Below are 19270 nucleotides of genomic sequence, written 5' to 3' on the forward strand. Positions count from 1 at the left end.
ACGTGGGGCGGTGATGTCACCGTGTGTCCCTTATTTGGGAGTGAGAAAGTTGGCAACCCTAGTACGGACAGCACCCGGGTCTCTGGCGCTGTAAGGCAGCAACGCTACCCCAGTGCCGGCCTTATCGTTGTACCGTTAACCTAAAGCAGTGCTGGAGGACACTGGCAGCATTGCCAGGCCTGGCCGACCCCTGTAACACTGAGCCAGTGCCGTCGCCAGGACAACCGACCTATAAGGCCAAGATAGGACTCTCTCCTTGAAACTTGAAGGGCACAATTTGGCGCCAGAAACATGGCGACAAGTGGAAACATGGCTGCCTCGGTGAAGTCTACTATTCATACACTACAATCGTTGAACCTTTGTACCTAATTATGATTGTGCTTATGTATTGTATGATTTTACTGAATAGCATGCAAAACAAAGAATTTTGCTGTGTCCAGGTGACAATGTGACAATAAACCATTGAACTATGGCATAGACATGTTATGTTTTATGGAATCAGATAGCTTCATATCAGAGGTACAGAAGAGTGAAAACACACACCTCCAGATTCAGGGACCGTTTCTTCCCAGCTGTCATCAGGCGACTGAATCGTCCTATCACCAACTAGAGAGCGGTCCTCAACCCCATTCTCCTGGCTTCTCCCAATAACCCCTAACACCCAAAGAATCTATCAATCTCCGCCTTAAAAATATCCTTTCCCTTGACCTCCACAGTCGTCTGTGGCAATGAATTCTGAATTTCACAGATTCACCACCCTCTGACTAAAGAAATTCCTCCTCATCTCCTTTCCAAATGGGCTCCGTTGCTGAATGCTGAGCCAAATGCTGAGCCAAATGCTGAGGAGGCCAAATTCAATGGATATTTTTAAGACAGAGGTGGATAGATTCTTGATTAGTATGAGTGTCAGGGGGTATGGGGAGAAGGCAGGAGAATGGGGTTAGGAGGGAGGAAGAGATAGATCAGCCATGATTGAATGGCGGAGTAGACTTGATGGGCCGAATGGCCGAATTCTGCTCCTCTCACTTATGAAGATTGCCAGAATCCGAGGCAGAGCTGGAGAAAGGGTAGAATGCTCCCAGTGCCCTTGCTCTGCCACAGTCAGGTGGACAACTGGATCTGAGCCATATACCATACAACTCCACCATCCACCACAAAGCCTAAAGCATTTCAACGAGCAGAGTCTCTTGCCCAGAGTAGGGGAATCGAGAACCAGGGAATGTTGGTTTAAACTGAGGAGGGGGTGAAGATTTCATAGGAACCGGAGGGGTGACTTTTTCTTTTACTCAAAGGGTTGTAGGTGTACGGACTGAGCTGCCAGAGGAGGCAGTTGAGGCAGGGACTATCGCAATTCTTATTTAGATAGATACATGGATAGGACAGGTTTAGAGGTTTTCACTAGTCCCACCTGTTTGATTTTGACCCACTTCCCTTGAAACCCCCCCTATTTTAGGTTTGTAGGTGAATTGGCTTTGGTAAAATTGGAAATTGTCCCCAGTGCGTTGGATAGTGCAAGTGTACAGAATGGTCGCCGGTCGGCATGGTCTTGGTGGGCCGAAGGGCCTGTTTCTGTGCGACATCTCTAAAGTCAAATGTATATACATTTGACAATGTATAAATGTATACTCTGGAATTTAGAAGGATGAGAGGGAATCTTATCGAAACATATAAGATTATTAAGGGGTTGGCCACGTTAGAGGCAGGAAACATGTTCCCAATGTTGGGGGAGTCCAGAACCAGGGGCCACAGTTTAAGAATAAGGGGTAGGCCATTTAGAACGGAGATGAGGAAAAACGTTTTCAGTCAGAGAGTTGTGAATCTGTGGAATTCTCTGCCGCAGAAGGCAGTGGAGGCCAATTCTCTGGATGCATTCAAGAGAGAGCTAGATAGAGCTCTTACGGATAGCGGAGTCTGGGGGTATGGGGAGAAGGCAGGAACGGGGTACTGATTGAGAATGATCAGCCATGATCACATTGAATGGTGGTGCTGGCTCGAAGGGCCGAATGGCCTCCTCCTGCACCTATTGTCTATATAGGTGCGCCCCGGTTTATGATGGTTCGACGCGCAATAGTTCGGCTTTGCGATGGTGCAAACGGCAGCGACCAGCAGCTCGCTTCCGGCCACGTGATCGCGCGCATTCAATGCATTCCGACTTACAATACTTTCGGTTTGTGATGGGTTTCTCGGAATGGAACCCCACGGTAATCTGGGGAGCAACTGTAGTCTAATGTAAACACATGCTCGAAGAATGCTTCGGAGATTAGATAGAAGGCGGAGTTGTTAATCTGTTCACACAACATCCCAGGCAAACAGCAGGCAGTAGCACGCAGCTCGCGGTGGCCATTTGCCACCCCCCTACCCTACGAGATGGCGCAAAGCTACTCCTGACCGACGTGTCACAGCTTCGCTTGGACATCAGGGGGCTACGAGGAGGTTTGCCAACGAGAGCTCCCTCAGTCCTCTGAAAGAGCCACAAAAGTGCCGTCAGACACTGGCCAAAGTCACGTTGAACAAGATCGCAGACTGTTAGGGCAGCACGGCGGCGAAGCGGTAGAGTTGCTGCCTCACAAGCGCCAGATACCCGGGTTCAATCCTGACTACGGGCGCTGTCTGTATGGAGTTTGCACGTTCTCCCCGTGACCTGCGTGGGTTTTCTCCGGGTGCTCCGGTTTCCTCCCACACTCCAGAGATGTACAGGTTTTTACGATTAACTGTTTAGTTTAGTTTAGTTTAGAGATACAGCGCGGAAACAGGCCCTTCGGCCCATCAAGTCTGCGCCGACCAGCGATCCCCGCACACTAACACTACCCTACACACACTCGGGATAATTACAATTCTTACCAACGTTAATTAACCTACAAGCCTGTGTGACTTTGGAGTGTGGCTTCATGTAAGAAAATAATGTAAGAAAATTTATTTCACAAAATGCTAGAGTAACTCAGCAAGTCAGGCAGCATCTCAGGAGAGAAGGAATGGGTGACGTTTCGGGTCGAGACCCTTCTTCAGACTGATGTCGGGGGGGGCGGGACAAAGGAAGGATATAGGTGGAGACAGGAAGATAGAGGGAGAACTGGGAAGGGGGAGGGGAAGAGAGGGACAGAGGAACTATCTAAAGTTGGAGAAGTCAATGTTCATACTGCTGGGCTGCAAGTTGCCCAGGCGAAATATGAGGTGCTGTTCCTCCAATTTCCGGTGGGTCTCACTATGGCACTGGAGGAGGCCCATGATAGAAAGGTCAGACTGGGAGTGGGAGGGGGAGTTGAAGTGCTCAGCCACCGGGAGATCAGGTTGGTTAAGGCGGACTGAGCGAAGGTGTTGAGCGAAACGATCGCCGAGCCTGTGTTTGGAGTGTGGCTTGGCTGGTATAATTGTACATTGTCCCGACTGTGTGTAGGATAGTGTTAGTGCGTGGGGATCGTGGGTTGGTGCGGACTCGATGGGCCGAAGAAGCTGTTTCCGCACTGTATCTCTAAACTAAACTAAACTAAACCGTTGAAGGGGGATGTGGGAGGAAACCGAAAGCACCCGGAGGAAACCCACGCTGTCACAGGGAGAACTTGCAAACTTCACACCCAGTTTTGGGCCCCACATCTGAGGAAGGATGTGCTGGCTCTGGAGAGGGTCCAGAGGAGGTTTACGAGAAAGATCCCACGAATGAGCGGGTTAACATATGATGAGCGTTTGTCGGCACTGGGCCTGCACTCGCTGGAGTTTAGAAGGATGAGGGGGGGACCTCATTGAAACAGACAGAATAGTGAAAGGCCTGGATAGAGTGGATGTGGAGAGGATGTTTCCACTAGTGGGAGAGTCTAGCACCAGAGGTCACAGCCTCAGAATAAAATGAAGAACCTTTAGCAAGATGAGGAGGAATTTCCCCAGTTCTTGAGGGTGGTGAATCTGGGGAATTCATTGCCACAGATAGATGTGGAGGCCAAGTCAGTGGATATTTTTAAGATGGAGATTGATAGATTCTTGATCAGTGCGGGTGTCAGGGGTTATGGGGGAGAAGGCAGGAAAATGGGGTTAGGAGGGAGAGATAGATCAGCCATGATTGAATGGCGGAGTAGACTTGATGGGCCGAATGGCCTAATTCTGCTCCCATCACTTACGAACTTATGAACACAATAGACAATAGGTGCAGGAGGAGGCCATTCGGCCCTTCGAGCCAGCACCACCATTCAATGTGATCATGGCTGATCCAGACAGTACCCGAGGTTTAGATTGGACCCGGGTCTCTGGCGCTGTGAGGTAGCGGCTCGATCAGCTGCCCCAGCGTGCAGTACGGAGGGGAGTGACCGTGACAATCTGACGTTGACACCGTGCTCTCCCCCTCATTTCGCTCCAATGCGCTTGAACGCGGTCCACGTTACCTTCAGCTTTGGAGAGCTAGTTTCCTGGCTGGTACAGAATGTGGGTCTTTGAGGGAGGTGTGGAGGTGAGGCGGGAGAGAGGGTGGTCTTTAGCGGTGGGGATGTATTTGCAGCGGGCGACTGTGAGGGTGGAGAATCAACAGTGTGCTCAGTTCCAGGTGCTAAAGTCTGTACACATAAAGAAAAATAAGTTGAGAGTGTAAATAGAGTTGCAGAATCACACAGCGTGCAGACAGGCCCTTCGGCCCAACATGCCCACACCGGCCCACATGCCCCATCTACACTAGTCCCACCTGCCTGCATAGTCCCTCCAAACCTGTCCTATCCATGTACCTGTCTAAATGTTTCTTAAACGTTGCGATAGTCCATGCCTCAACTACCTCCTCTGGCAGCTTGTTCCATACACCCACCACCCTTTGTGTGAAAAAGTTACCCCTCAGATTCCTATTCTATCAGTCCCCCCTCTCCTTAGGAGTATAGGAGCAGGGAGGTTCTGCTGCAGTTGTACAGGGCCTTGGTGAGACTGCACCTGGAGTATTGTGTATAGTTTTGGTCTCCTAATCTGAGGAAAGGCATTCTAGCCTTAGAGGGAGTACAGAGAATGTTCACCAGATTGATCCCTGGGATGGCAGGACTTTCATATGAAGAAAGACTGGATAGACTGGGCTTGTACTCGCTGGAATTTAGAAGATTGAGGGGGGATCTTATTGAAACATATAAAATTCTTAAGGGGTTGGAGAGGCTAGATGCGGGAAGATTGTTCCCGATGTTGGGGAAGTCCAGAACCAGGGGTCACAGCTTAAGGATAAGGGGGAAGTCTTTTAGGACTGAGATGAGAAAACATTTCTTCACACAGAGAGTGGTGAGTCTGTGGAATTCTCTGCCACAGAAGGTAGTTGAGGCCAGTTCATTGGCTATATTTAAGAGGGAGTTAGATGTGGCCCTTGTGGCTAAAGGGATCAGGGGGTATGGAGAGAAGGCAGGTACAGGTTACTGAGCTGGATGATCAGCCATGATCATATTGAATGGCAGTGCAGGCTTGAAGGGCCGAATGGCCTACTCCTGCACCTATTTTCTATGTTTCTATGTGAACCCATGTCCTCTGGTTCTTGATTCCCCAACTCTGGGCATGTGACTCTATGCAGCTAGCCGATCAATTCCTCTCATGATTTTGTACACCTCAATAAGATCACCCCTCATCCTCCTGCGCTCCAAGGAACAGAGTCCCAGCCTGCTCAAGCTCTCCCTGTAGCTCACACCCTCGAGTCCTGGCAACATCCTCGTACATTTTCTCTGCGCCCCTCCCAACTCGACAACATCTTTCCTGTCACGTGCTGCCCAGAACTGAGCACAATACTCTAAATGCGGCCTCACCAACGTCTTACGCAACTGCACCATGGCCTCCCAACGTCTATGCTCAATACTCTGACTGATGAAGGCTAATGTGTCAAAATGGACAAACCGTGACAAGCTGAACTTAATGCACTATTGTTAGTTACATTCGGTGCAACTAAAAAGCTTTGTGTTGACCTTTACTCAATACAAGCAGCCAACGTATGATCATATTTCAGACATTTCATTTTGACGGGTGTAAAAAAACCATGCATCGCGACCGATAGCAGGTGTTATAAGTTAGTCACTTCAGTTTAGTTTATTGTCACCTGTACCGAGGTACAGTGAAAAGTTTTTGTCGCATGTTAACCAGTCAGCGGAAAGACATCACGTGATTACGTGTGAGGTTATTCACTTTGGAAGTAAGAATAGAAAGGCAGATTATTATCTGAATGGTGTCAAGTTAGGAAGAGGGGATGTTCAACGGGATCTGGGTGTCCTAGTGCATCAGTCACTGAAAGGAAGCATGCAGGTATATTGCAGGCAGTGAAGAAAGCCAATGGAATGTTGGCCTTCATAACAAGTGGAGTTGAGTATAGGAGCAAAGAGGTCCTTCTACAGTTGTACCGGGCCCTGGTGAGACCGCACTGGAGTACTGTGTGCAGTTTTGGTCTCCAAATTTGAGGAAGGATATTCTTGCTATTGAGGGCGTGCAGCGTAGGTTCACTAGGTTAATTCCCGGAATGGCGGGACTGTCGTATGTTGAAAGGCTGGAGCAATTAGGCTTGTATACACTGGAATTTAGAAGGATGAGGGGGGATCTTATTGAAACATATAAGATAATTAGGGGATTGGACACATTAGAGGCAGGAAACATGTTCCCAATGTTGGGGGAGTCCAGAACAAGGCGCCACAGTTTAAGAATAAGGGGTAGGCCATTTAGAACGGAGATGAGGAAGAACTTTTTCAGTCAGAGAGTGCTGAAGGTGTGGAATTCTCTGCCTCAGAAGGCAGTGGAGGCCAGTTCGTTGGATGCTTTCAAGAGAGAGCTGGATAGAGCTCTTAAGGATAGCGGAGTCAAGGGGTATGGGGAGAAGGCAGGAACGGGGTACTGATTGAGAATGATCAGCCATGATCACATTGAATAGCGGTGCTGGCTCGAAGGGCCGAATGGCCTACTCCTGCACCTATTGTCTAACTGGGATGGGAGAAATAGGGGAGCAGATGTTTACACAAAGGTTGAGTGAATGGAGTGCAGTTACAATTGGTGCTCAGAAAATCTTCATCTATTTATCTTTAATCGGTCTTTACTGGACTTTACCTTGCACGAAACATAATTCCCCTTATCATGTATCTGTACACTGTGAATGGCTCGAATGTAGACAATAGACAATAGGCAATAGACAAGATCAGATCTCCTCTCATCCTTTTTCGATAAGATCTCCTCTCATCCTTTTTCGATAAGATCTCCTCTCATCCTTTTTCGATAAGATCTCCTCTCATCCTTGATGCCTGCTATGAATGAGCTAAAGCCAGTTTCCAAATGGATATAAAATCCATCTTTTGTATCGTTGTTAAACAGACAGTGTTAAACCGCGCTTTGTTCCAAGGTGCGTTAATGATCTCATTTTAGTAGCGCAAACCAAAACAAGCTGCGTTCTCAAGAATCACTACTATTCTGCATGTACCTCAGTGTCATTAGCTGCTGCTCTCTGCGTGCCGTCAAACCTAACAGGCTTCTGGTCGAGTGCCTCGACTGTCATGTGGACTGCAATCGCATCTTCCTCAATGAAGAGTTGCAGAGGCTCCTCGGTTACATCGGGACTCGGTCCGCGGGAAGATGTTGGCTCAATTCCTTCGTGCTCTGCCCGAGTTCCCTGGTTGCTTGACTGCAAAGCTCCGTCGAGTGCCTTTTGCTGGTCCTCTCTGGATTGCACGCGTTTCCCTGGACCAGACGGTTCCATAATGACCAGAGAAACCTCCGTACCATCCGTCCCTTTGCCATTGAGGGCAGGACTAACGTTGGGCGTCTCAGGAGCCTCCTGCGGGTTTTCTGTCACCTGCCTTTTGTCACAGTCGTACCCGCGCGGTAAAATACGTAACAGGCCCGCGGGAGACTGGGGGGCAGGAGCAGACGGGGTTGGGCAGGAGGGAGTGTGGAGGCTTTCAGGCGAGCCGGGACGATGCGTGGCTGAAGTGACGGGAATGACGTCCCTCCATTTCCCGCACGGAATGGTGCTCGCGGACGGGATTGGGTCGGAATCAGAGCGGGCGATCGCCAACGTAGGAAGCACGTCCAAATAGGCAGGCGGAGTACGGGGAGACGGAGGTGGCGGGACGGGCGAGGAGTTGAGAGGAGACAGCCCGACAGTCATTGATATCGGCTCAGTGGTCACTTGGGGTGAGCTTGGACTAGCTGACCGCTGATGTCCAAGCCGAGGGGATGTCGGAGTGAGCTTTCCACAAGAAGACAACTTAGAGGAGGGAAAGAAGTTCAGAGAATAATGCCACAAATAACAAAGGGGGAGCTTTCAATGCCAGGCACTACAATATAAACTCAGAGGTATTTATTCACAAAATGCTGGCGTAACTCAGCGGGTCAGGCAGCATCTCAGGAGAGAAGGAATGGGTCTGAAGAAGGGTCTCGACCCGAAACGTCACCCATTCCTTCTCTCTCCTGAGATGCTGCCTGACCCGCTGAGTTACTCCAGAATTTTGTGAATAAATATCTTCGATTTGTACCAGCATCTGCAGTTATTTTCTTACAATATAAACTCAAGTCGTCCAAGAAATCACTGCGGCAATTCATTTCTTTTCCCGACTGTACAAGCCATGCACAAAACACTCTCAAATCAAACCCAGGTTTGACAACGTGACTTGTCCCACCCCGGTCATTCCTTCTTCTCCCCCCGCTCCCGATCGGCAGAAGTTGCAGAAACTTGAAAGCGCGCACCACCAGACTCGGGAACATCTTCTTCCCCTCTGCCATTAGGCTCCTGAATGGACCTTGTACAAGCTAGGGTGCTGTCCTAGAATAGAGTCCCAGCCTGTTCAACCTCTCCCTGTGGCTCAGGCCCTCAAGTCCTGGTAAATCTTCTCTGAACCCTTTCCAGCTTGACAACATCTTAGATTTTAGATTTTAGATTTAGAGATACAGCGCAGAAACAGGCCCTTCGGCCCACCGGGTCCGCGCCGCCCAGCGATCCCCGCACACTAACACTATCCTACACCCACTAGGGACAATTTTTACATTTGCCCAGCCAATTAACCTACAAACCCGTACGTCTTTGGAGTGCAGTATCTTTCCAATAACATGGTGACCAGAACTGAACACAATACTCTACATGCGGCCTCATGAAAGTTTTATATAACTGCAACTTGATCTCCCAATTTCTATACTCAATACTCTGACTGTGTAAAGAGTGCCAAAAACCTTTTGGACCACTTGTGATGCCACCTTCAAGGAACCATGCACCTGCACTCCTAGATCCCTCTGCTCTACAACACTCCCCAGAGGCCCACTGTGTAGGTCCTGCCCTTGTTCGACGTCCCAAAATGCAACACCTCACACTTCACTGTATTAAATTCCGTCAGCCATTCCTCAGCCCACCTGGCCAATCGATCCAGATCCTGCTGCAATCTTTCACAACCATCGTCACTATCTGCAAAACCACCCACTTCAGCAAACTTGCACAACCACCCTATCGTCAGCAAACTTGCTAATCTTGCCCTGTATGTTCTCATCCAAATCATTGATGTGGATGACAGACAGCAACGGGCCCAGCACCGAACCCTGAGGCACACCACTGGACACAGGCCTCCAGTCCGTTCAGTTCAGTCCATCAGTTCAGTTTAGTTTATTGTCACCTGTACCGAGGTACAGTGAAAAGCTTTTGTTGCGTGCTAACCAGTCAGCAGAAATACAATGCATGATTACAATCGAGCCGTCCACAGTGCGCAGATACATGATAAGGGAATAACGTTTAGTGCAAGGTAATGCCAGCAAAGTCTGATCAAGGATAGTCCGAAGGTCACCAATGAGGTAGATAGTAGTTCAGCACTGCTCTCTGGTTGTGGCGGGATGGTTCAGTTGCCTGATAATAGCTGGGAACAAACTGTCCCTGAATCTGGAGGTGTGCGTTTTCACACTTCTGTACCTCTTGCCCGATGGGAGAGGGGAGAAGAGGGAGTGGCCGGGGTGAGACTGGTCCTTGATTGTGCTGCTGGCCTTGCCGAGGCAGCGTGAGGTGTAGATGGAGTCAGTGGAAGGGAGGTTGGTTTCACCCTCTGCTTCCATCCATGAAGCATAAAGTTGTTAACTTTTTAAAGATGGCTGCACCCCATGCCACCGTGTAAAAATACCTCTGCTGGTGATAATGCAGAGTTTGAACTTAATGGATCTGGTTCTGTAAGTAGAGTCTGACTCCCTCTAACCTTATAGCTATGCCCTCTAGCATTTGATTTTCCATGCTCTGATCTCTTATGGCATCTCCGTTAAACTTTGCCCTTCTTAACTTATAGCTATGCCCTCCAGACCTTGACATTACCACCCTGACAGTCCACTCTATCTATGCCTCATTATTTGATATACTTTGATATCAGGCCCTCCAGCATTTGAGGATTTGAGTATTGCAGTAAAGAGGTCCTTCTGCAGTTGTACAGGGCCCTGGTGAAACCGCACCTGGAGTATTGTGTGCAGTTTTGGTCTCCTAATTTGAGGAAGGACGTCCTTGCTATTGAGTAGGTTCACGAGGTTAATCCCCGGGATGGCGGGACTGACATATGAGGAAAGATTGGAAAGACTGGGCTTGTATTCACTGGAATTTAGAAGGATGAGAAGGGATCTTATAGAGACGTATAAAATTATAAAAGGACTGGACAAGCTGGATGCAGGAATAATGTTCCCAATGTTGGGGGAATCCAGAACCAGGGGCCACAGTCTAAGAATAAGAATTTAAAACTGAGGTGAGAAAAAACCTTTTAACTCAGAGAGTTGTGAATTTGTGGAATTCTCTGCCACAGAGGGCAGTGGAGGCCAATTCACTGGATGAATTTAAAAGAGAGCTCTGGGGGCTAGCGGAATCAATGGATATGGGGAGAAGGCAGGCACGGGTTACTGATTGTGGATGATCAGCCACGATCACAACAAATGGCGGTGCTGGCTCGAAGGGCCAAATGTCCTCCTTCTGCACCTATTTTCTATGTTTCTATTCCAAAGGAAATAATCCAAGATAGACATAAAATGCTGGAGTAACTCAGCGGGTCAGGTAGCATCTATGGAGAGAAGGAATGGGTGACATTTTGGGTCGAGACCCTTCGCCAGACTGACGAAATAATCCAAGTCTGACCAACTTCTTCCTGTGGTTTACAACCACTAATTCAGGCATCTACAAAGTTTTTTCATGTGACGATACAGATGGTTAAACAGAAGAAATGTGAACACAAGGAACTGCGGATGCTGGTTCGTGAGAAAAGACACAAAGTGCTGGAGTAACGGAGCGGGCCAGGCATCATCCTTGAACATCGTTGCTTTCCGCATAACTTTCGTTCACTTGTTCTGAGTACTTTCTATATTTCTCGTTCCCCTCTCCCCGACTCTCAGTCTGGAGAAAGGACACGACCCGAAACGTCACCCACTCCTTCTCCCCAGAGATGCTGCCTGTCCCGCTGAGTTACTCTGGCATTTAGGGCCTATCTTCGGTGTAAATCAGCATCTGCAGTTCCTTCCTATACATCTCTGGAGAACATGGATAGGTGACTTTTCTGGTCGGGATAAATGACTTTACAGGCACTTCCTGTCAAGAAGGGTCCTGACCTGAAAAGTTGTCTATTAAAATATGAAAATTAGATGAAAGATTCCATTTATTTTCCAACCCATCGTTTCTGGATCTTGTATTTCCGCTCCAAACTTCCCTGCATCTGAATTTAGCAAGACAATATTCGCCGATCAGCCAATACATTATGACCACTGACAGGCGAAGCGAATAACATTGATTATCTTGTTGCAATGGCACCTGTCAAGGGGTGGGATATATTAGGCAGCAAGTGAACAGTCAGTTCTTGAAGTTGATGTGTTGGATGCAGGAGAAATGGGCAGGAGTAAAGACCTGAGCGACATTGACAAGGGCCAAATTGTTATGGCCAGACGACTGGGTCAGAGCATCTCTGAAACGGCAAGGCTTGTGGGGTGCTCCCGGTCAGCAGTGGTGAGTACCTACCGACAGTGGTCCGAGGAGGGACAAACCACAAACCGGCGACAGACAGGGTGTTGGGCGCCCAAGGCTCATCGATGCGCGAGGGCAACGAAGGCTATCCCGTCTGGTCCGAACCGACAGAAGGTCGACTGTGGCACAAGTCACGGAAAATCTTAATGGTGGTCACGAGAGGAATGTGTCACAATACACAGTGCATCGCACCCTGCTGCGTATGGGGCTGCACACGGAGGACCAACAGCATATTAGGCAGGTGGTCATAATGTTTTTGGCTCGTCAGGTCATGATGTTTTGGCTGATCGATGTATATTTAAATACAAACAAACCTTTTATAAATAGAACCGTTGCTTAAAGATAACGATGGAAGTTGCTCAATTATGTGACGGGGTGCTTACCCTTGTTGATCCTAGGCTGTGGCTTCTATCGTTCGGAAAGTTCAGAGGCATACAATGGCTGAGGCATTCTGCTGTGTTCTTCCCTTGTACTTTCTTGAGTACGTCCACGTAGGTGATTGGGAAGATGCCTTGCCGATTTGTTCCCGGGATCCTTCCTTCGTACCAGTTCTGATCAACCCGCCTGACAAGGATCACCCGTTCGCCCTGAGAAGACCAGAGAACTCAGCTACAGGTGTAGAGAGGAACCGCAGATGCTGGTTTACACTGAAGAACAGAGGGTCTTTTCTTTAAGAAACATATACAATTCTTAAAGGGGTCGGACAGGGCTAGATGCAGGGAAAAAATGTTCCCCATGTTGGGGGAGCCCAGAACCAGGCTTCACAGTTTAAGGATAAGGGGTCGGCCATTTCGGACTGAGATGGGGAAAGACTTTTTCACCCAAAGAGTTGCGAATCTGTGGGATTCTCTGCCACAGAAGGCAATGGAGGCCAATTCACCAGATATATTTAAGAGAGAGTTAGATATAGCTTTTAGATCTAACAGAATCAAGAGATATGGGGAGAAAGCGGGAACGGGGTGCTGATTTTGGACGATGAGCCATTATAAATGTGAGGTTATCCACTTTGGCGGCAAGAACAGGAAAGCAGACTATTATCTGAATGGTGGCCGATTAGGAGAAAGGGAGATGCAACGAGACCTGGGTGTCGTGGTACACCAGTCATTGAAAGTAGGCATGCAGGTGCAGCAGGCAGTGAAGAAAGCGAATGGTATGTTGGCATTCATAGCGAGGGGATTTGAGTATAGGAGCAGGGAGGTTCTGCTGCAGTTGTACAGGGCATTGGGTGAGACCACACCTGGAGTATTGCGTACAGTTTTGGTCTCCTAATCTGAGGAAAGACATTCTTGCCATAGAGGGAGTACAGAGAAGGTTCACCAGATTGATTCCTGGGATGGCAGGACTTTCATATGAAGAAAGACTGGATAGACTTGGCTTGTACTCACTGGAATTTAGAAGATTGAGGGGGGATCTTATAGAAACTTACAAAATTCTTAAGGGGTTGGACAGGCTAGATGCAGGAAGATTGTTCCCGATGTTGGGGAAGTCCAGAACAAGGGGTCACAGTTTAAGGATAAGGGGGAAGTCTTTTAGGACCGAGATGAGAACGTTTTTTTTCACACAGAGAGTGGTGAATCTGTGGAATTCTCTGCCACAGAAGGTAGTTGAGGCCAGTTCATTGGCTATATTTAAGAGGGAGTTAGATGTGGCCCTTGTGGCTAAAGGGATCAGGGGGTATGGAGAGAAGGCAGGTACGGGATATTGAGTTGGATGATCAGCCATGATCATATTGAATGGCGGTGCAGGCTCGAAGGGCCGAATGGCCTACTCCTGCACCTATTTTCTATGTTTCTATGTTTCTATATACAATTCTTAAAGGGATCGGACAGGCTAGAAGCAGGAAAAATGTTCCCCATGTTGGGGGAGCCCAGAACCAGGCATCACAGTTTAAGGATAAGGGCTAGGCCATTTCGGACTGACATGGGGAAAAACTTTTTCACCCAAAGAGTTGTGAATCTGTGGGATTCTCTGCCACAGAAGGCAATGGAGGCCAATTCACCGGATATATTTAAGAGAGAGTTAGATATAGCTTTTAGATCTAACAGAATCAAGAGAAATGGGGAGAAGGTAGGAACGGGGTACTGATTGTGGATGATCAGCGATGATCATATTGAATGGCGGTGCGTACAGGCTCGAAGGGCCCAAAGGCGCCTATTTTCTATGTTCCTATAGACATAAAATGCTGGAGTAACTCAACGGGACAGGCAGCATCTCTGGAGAAAGGCAATAGGTGATGTTTCATCAGGTCATAAGGAACAGAATTAAGTCATTCAGCACATCAAGTCCACTCCGCCATTCAATCATGGCCGATCTATCTTTCCCTCTCAACCCCATTCTCCAGCCATCTCCTCATAACCCCTGACACCCGTTACTTATCAAGTTTCAGGTCAAGACGAGCCCTCATTGAAACTTGCCGAATAGTGAAATGCCTGGATAGAGTGGATGTGGAGAGGATGTTTCCACTAGTGGGAGAGTCTAGTAGATTTAGATTTAGATTTAGAGATACAGATACAGATTTAGAGTACCAGAGGTCACAGCCTCAGAATTAAAGGACGTTCCTTTAGGAAGGTGACGAGGCGTAGTTTCTTTAGTCAGAGGGTGGTGAATCTGTGGAATTCTTTGCCGCAGAAGGTTCTGGAGGCCGTCAGTGGATATTTTTAAGGCATAGATAGATTCTTAAATAGTAAGGGTGTCAAGGGGTCATGGAAAGATCAGCCGTGGTGGAGTAGACCTGATGGGCCGAATGGCCTAATTCTGCTCCTATTACTTGTGATCTTGTGATGTGTGAGGCTTTTTACAAAGGTGGGGTGGATAATGCTGTTTCCAACTGTTCAATAGACAATAGACAATAGGTGCAGGAGGAGGCCATTCGGCCCTTCGAGCATTGGTCATTTTATTTTGTTGGATCGATAGATGCAGCCTGGGAACAGATCCTGTGCCCGCCCGTCTGAAAGGAGTGGCGTACGTTGAGGAACCAAGCAACAAGCAATCTAGAACTCAACTTTCCAAGATTTCGGCGGCGTGTTGGCACAGCGGTCGATTTGCCGCCTTACAGCGCTTGCAGCGCCAGAGACACGGGTTCGATCCCGACTACGGGTGCTGCCTGTACGGAGTTTGTACGTTCTCCCCATGACCTGCGTGGGTTTTCTCCGGGTGCTCTGGTTTCCTCCCACACTCCACAAAGATGTACCGGTATGTAGATTAATTGTCTTGGGTTTGTATACTTGGTCATGGAGCCATAGAGTCATGAGTGATACAGTGTGGAAACAGGCCCTTCGGCCCAACTTGCCCACACCGGCCAACAATGTCCCAGTTACCCTAGTCCCAACTTGCCCGCGCTTGGTCCATGACCATCCAAACCTGTCCTATCCATGTACCTGTCCGGCTGCATCTTAAACAATGGGATAGTCCCAGCCTCAACTACCTCCTCTGGCAGCTTGTTCCATACACCCACCACCCTCTGTGTGAAAAAGTTATCCCCTCGGAATCCGAGGGGTAACTTTCAAGCTTGACAATATCTTTCCTATAACATGGAGCCCAGAACTGAACACAATATTCTAAATGCGGCCTCACCAACGTCTTATACAACTGCAACACGACCTCCCAACGTCTACACTCAATACTCTGACTGATGAAGGCCAAAGTGCCAAAAGCCTTTTTGATCACCTAATCTACCTGCGACTCGACCTTCAAGGAACCATGCACTTGTACTCCTAGATCCCTCTGCTCTACACTACCCAGAGGCCTACCATTTACTGTGTAGGCCCTGCCCTTGTTCGACGTCCCAAAATGCAACCCCTCACACTTACTTCTCTGTATTAAATTCCATCAACCATTCCTCCGCCCACCTGGCCAATCGATCCAGATCCCGCTGCAATCGTCCACAACCATCTTCACTATCTGCAAAACCACTAAATGGTTGTAAATTGTTGCCGTGTTACTGTGCGGGGATCGCAGGTCGGCGCGGACTCTGTGGGCCGTAGTAGGGCCTGTTTCCACACTCTATCTCTAAATTAAACTAAAGGAAAAGATTACCTTCTTCAGGGATAGTTCCACGTTTGTATCGGCGTTGAAGTTATATTTAGCGATCGCTTCCCCGAAGTCCCTGGCCTCAGATGGGGGTGGGGGCCGGGCTGGCTGAGCCTTTTCCACTACTGGCAGCTTCTGTAAGAGTTAAGAGTTCTCCACAATCAACAACCAACACTGTGACCAATTGTCCAATTTCGTCAACACGGTTGGCGAAATTGGACCAAAACAAGGAATAAAGGCCTAGACTATTTTCTTGGGAATGCTGGTGCTGGATTCCCCAAAAAACGTTATTCTGCAAGTCGAATCGTTAGCAAAGGAGGCAAACGCAATGCGAGTATTTATGTAGAGAGGACTAGAATACGAAAACAGGGATGTAATGCTGAGGCTCTATGAGGCGCTGGTCAGACCGCATTTGGAGCGCTGTGAGCAATTTTGGGCCCCATATCTGAGGAAGGATGTGCTGGCTCTGGAGAAGGTCCAGAGGAGGTTTACAAAAATGATCCCAGGAATGAGTGGGTTAACCTATGATGAGCGTTTGTCAGCACTGGGCCTGTACTCGCTGGAGTTTAGAAGGATGAGGGGGGACGTCATCGAACTTGCCAAATAGTGAAAGGCTTGGATAGAGTGGATGTGGAGAGGATGTTTACACTAGTGGGAGAGTCTAGGACTAGAGGGCACAGCCTCAGAATTAAAGGACGTTCCTTTAGGAAGGAGACGAGGAGGAATTTCTTTAGCCAGAGGGTGGTGAATCTGTGGAATTCTTTGCAACAGAAGGCTGTGGAGGCCAAGTCAATGGATATTTTTAAGGCAGAGATTGACAGATTCTTGATCCGTGCGGGTGTCAGGGGTTATGGGGAGAAGGCAGGAGAATGGGGTCAGGAGGGAGGGATATATCAGCCAGGATTGAATGGCGGATGGGCTGAATGGCCTAATTCTGCTCCTATCACTTTTGAACTTGTACCACAACTGCACGGTGGCGCAGCGGTAGAGTTGCTGCCTTACATCGAATGCAGCGCCGGAGACCCGGGTTCGATTCCGACTATGGGCGCCGTCTGTACGGAGTTTGTACGTTCTCCCCGTGACCTGCGTGGGTTTTCTCCGAGATCTTCGGTTTCCTCCCACACTCCAAAGACGTGCAGGTTTGTAGGTTAATTGGTTGGGCAAATGTAAAAATTGTCCCTAGTGGGTGTAGGACTAGTGTTAGTGTGCGGGGATCGCTGGGCGGTGTGGACCCGGTGGGCCGAAGGGGCCTGTTTCTGCGCTGTATCTCTAAATCTAAAAAATCTAAAGAAGAAAGTTACAAACCTCAACGTATGAAATGGGAAATATTCCAACTGCTCCATGCTGTTCTCCTTCAAACCAATTCTGATCTATTTGTCTAATTATGTAGACAATGCTCCCTTTCTTGAATGGTAATTCCCTGTAAGAAAACATGTTTTAAACATATCAATAACTTCCTGTCTTGATTGCACTGTACACTGCCTTGACTGTATGGTAATTGTTTTGTCTGTATTTACATTAGAGGTCAGTTTGTTTAATTCAGTAGCTTGTTATGGATAAAGGTTTATCCTTTGTACTATAAGAAAATAACTGCAGATGCTGGTACAAATCGAAGGTATTTATTCACAAAATGCTGGAGTAACTCAGCGGGTCAGGCAGCATCTCGGGAGAGAAGGAATGGGTGACGTTTCGGGTCGAGACCCTTCTTCAGATTCAGACTATCCTTTGTGCTCTCTGCTGTGTGTGATTGCACCATCTGGACTGCTTTAATTTCGCTGTACTTTGTGTGGTGACAATAAAGGTTTTTTACATTTACATTTTACATTCAGAACACACGTCAGCCTGCCATGGGCACACATACCTCCTACATAAATTAATAATATAACTGGTGTACGATGAAGCTTTTCACTGCACCTCGGTACATGTGACAATAGAATGAACTCAACTAAACGAAAAAAGTAACATGGGGTTTGGATTGCTTAGAGATACGCCATTTTAGTTTAGAGATACAGCGTGGAAACAGGCCCTTCGGCCCACCCAGTCCGTGCCGACCAGCGATCTCCTGGACCTGTTAGCTCCATAGATTCTGTGGTTCCTGTATTTTTTTTTTCTTAATTTTTTTATTTTATAATTGATTACAATGCATATAACAACAACAGTAAACCCCATCCCTCCCCTTCCCTACATAATCATAAAAACAAACAAACAAAAACAAACAAATAAATAAATAAAAATACATTTTAAAAAAACATAACTACAATGTAACAAAAAAAGACAAATGCACAAAAACACGAGGCAAGGTAATTTTCACAAGTCAAATATTTCAGTATTTTCACTGCTGGATTCAAAGAAGGTACAAAAGCCTGTGGCATTGAGGGGATAGTTTTACTTGTCCTTAATATGCTGCAGCACTGGGTTCCATATGTTGAAGAACTTTTGAGGGTTGCCAGACAATTCATATCTCAACCTCTCTACGTGTAATATGCCCATTAATTCTCTTAACCAAGTCTCAAACTGAGGAGCAGAGTCTGATTTCCATAGTTTCAAAATACATCTGTTGGCAATTACCATACCATAAACCAAGATTGTGCGAGCATTATGGTCTAGCTTCTCAAGCGTTGTGGAATACCCGAATAGAGCAGTTTCAGGGTCCGGAGTTAAAGTGACGTTTAAAACAGTGGAGTACCATTGAAATAAAAGACACCAAAAGTTGTGAAGTTTTGGACAAGTCCAAAAGTGGTGAGCGAGTGTACCCTCAGCGGTCTTGCATCTATTACACAAAGGTGAGAGATCAGGAAAGATTTTATGCAGCTTAACCTTAGAGTAGTGTAATCTGTGTATAACCTTGAATTGAATCAGTTGTAGCCTAGAATTAATAGAACAGGATTTTATACTTTTCAGTACTTCCTTCCAGACATCGTCATCCTGTGTGAGGCAGATACAATGACGGCATTTATAAGACTGATGGATAAATACATGGATATGCAGGGAATGGAGGAATATCGATCATGTGCAGGCAGAGGAGATTAGTTTATCTTGGCATCATGTTCGGCACAGACACTTAGGCTGAATGGCCCGTTCCTGTGCTGTACTGCTCTGCGCAGGAAGGAACTGCAGATTAAACCGAAGATGGACACAAAAAGCTGGAGTAACTCAGCGGGACAGGCAGCATCTCTGGAGAGAAGGAATGGGTGATGTTTCAGGTCGAGAAGAAACATAGAAACATAGAAAATAGGTGCAGGAGTAGGCCATTCGGCCCTTCGAGCCTGCACCGCCATTCAATATGATCATGGCTGATCATCCAGCTCAGTATCC

The 19270-nt window shown here is 47.7% G+C and overlaps 1 protein-coding gene across 12 annotated transcripts in view; it reads right to left on the minus strand.

The window, feature by feature from the left end:
• The window catches only part of LOC144592200 (sorbin and SH3 domain-containing protein 2-like), a 369491-nt gene that overhangs the window by 25893 nt on the left and 324328 nt on the right, over positions 1 to 19270 (minus strand). For 11 of the 12 annotated variants that reach the window (XM_078396703.1, XM_078396699.1, XM_078396698.1 and 8 more), the window contains 3 exons: positions 17261 to 17375; positions 15962 to 16090; positions 12310 to 12513 (listed from right to left, as the gene is read on the minus strand). In XM_078396703.1, coding sequence (XP_078252829.1) covers positions 12310 to 12513; positions 15962 to 16090; positions 17261 to 17375 — 448 coding nt within the window. The remainder of the gene's footprint in view (positions 1 to 12309; positions 12514 to 15961; positions 16091 to 17260; positions 17376 to 19270) is intronic. The other variant, XM_078396701.1, reaches the window with a different exon arrangement.

Source organism: Rhinoraja longicauda, chromosome 3 (genome assembly GCF_053455715.1).
Source record: "Rhinoraja longicauda isolate Sanriku21f chromosome 3, sRhiLon1.1, whole genome shotgun sequence".
Lineage (NCBI taxonomy): Eukaryota > Metazoa > Chordata > Chondrichthyes > Rajiformes > Arhynchobatidae > Rhinoraja > Rhinoraja longicauda.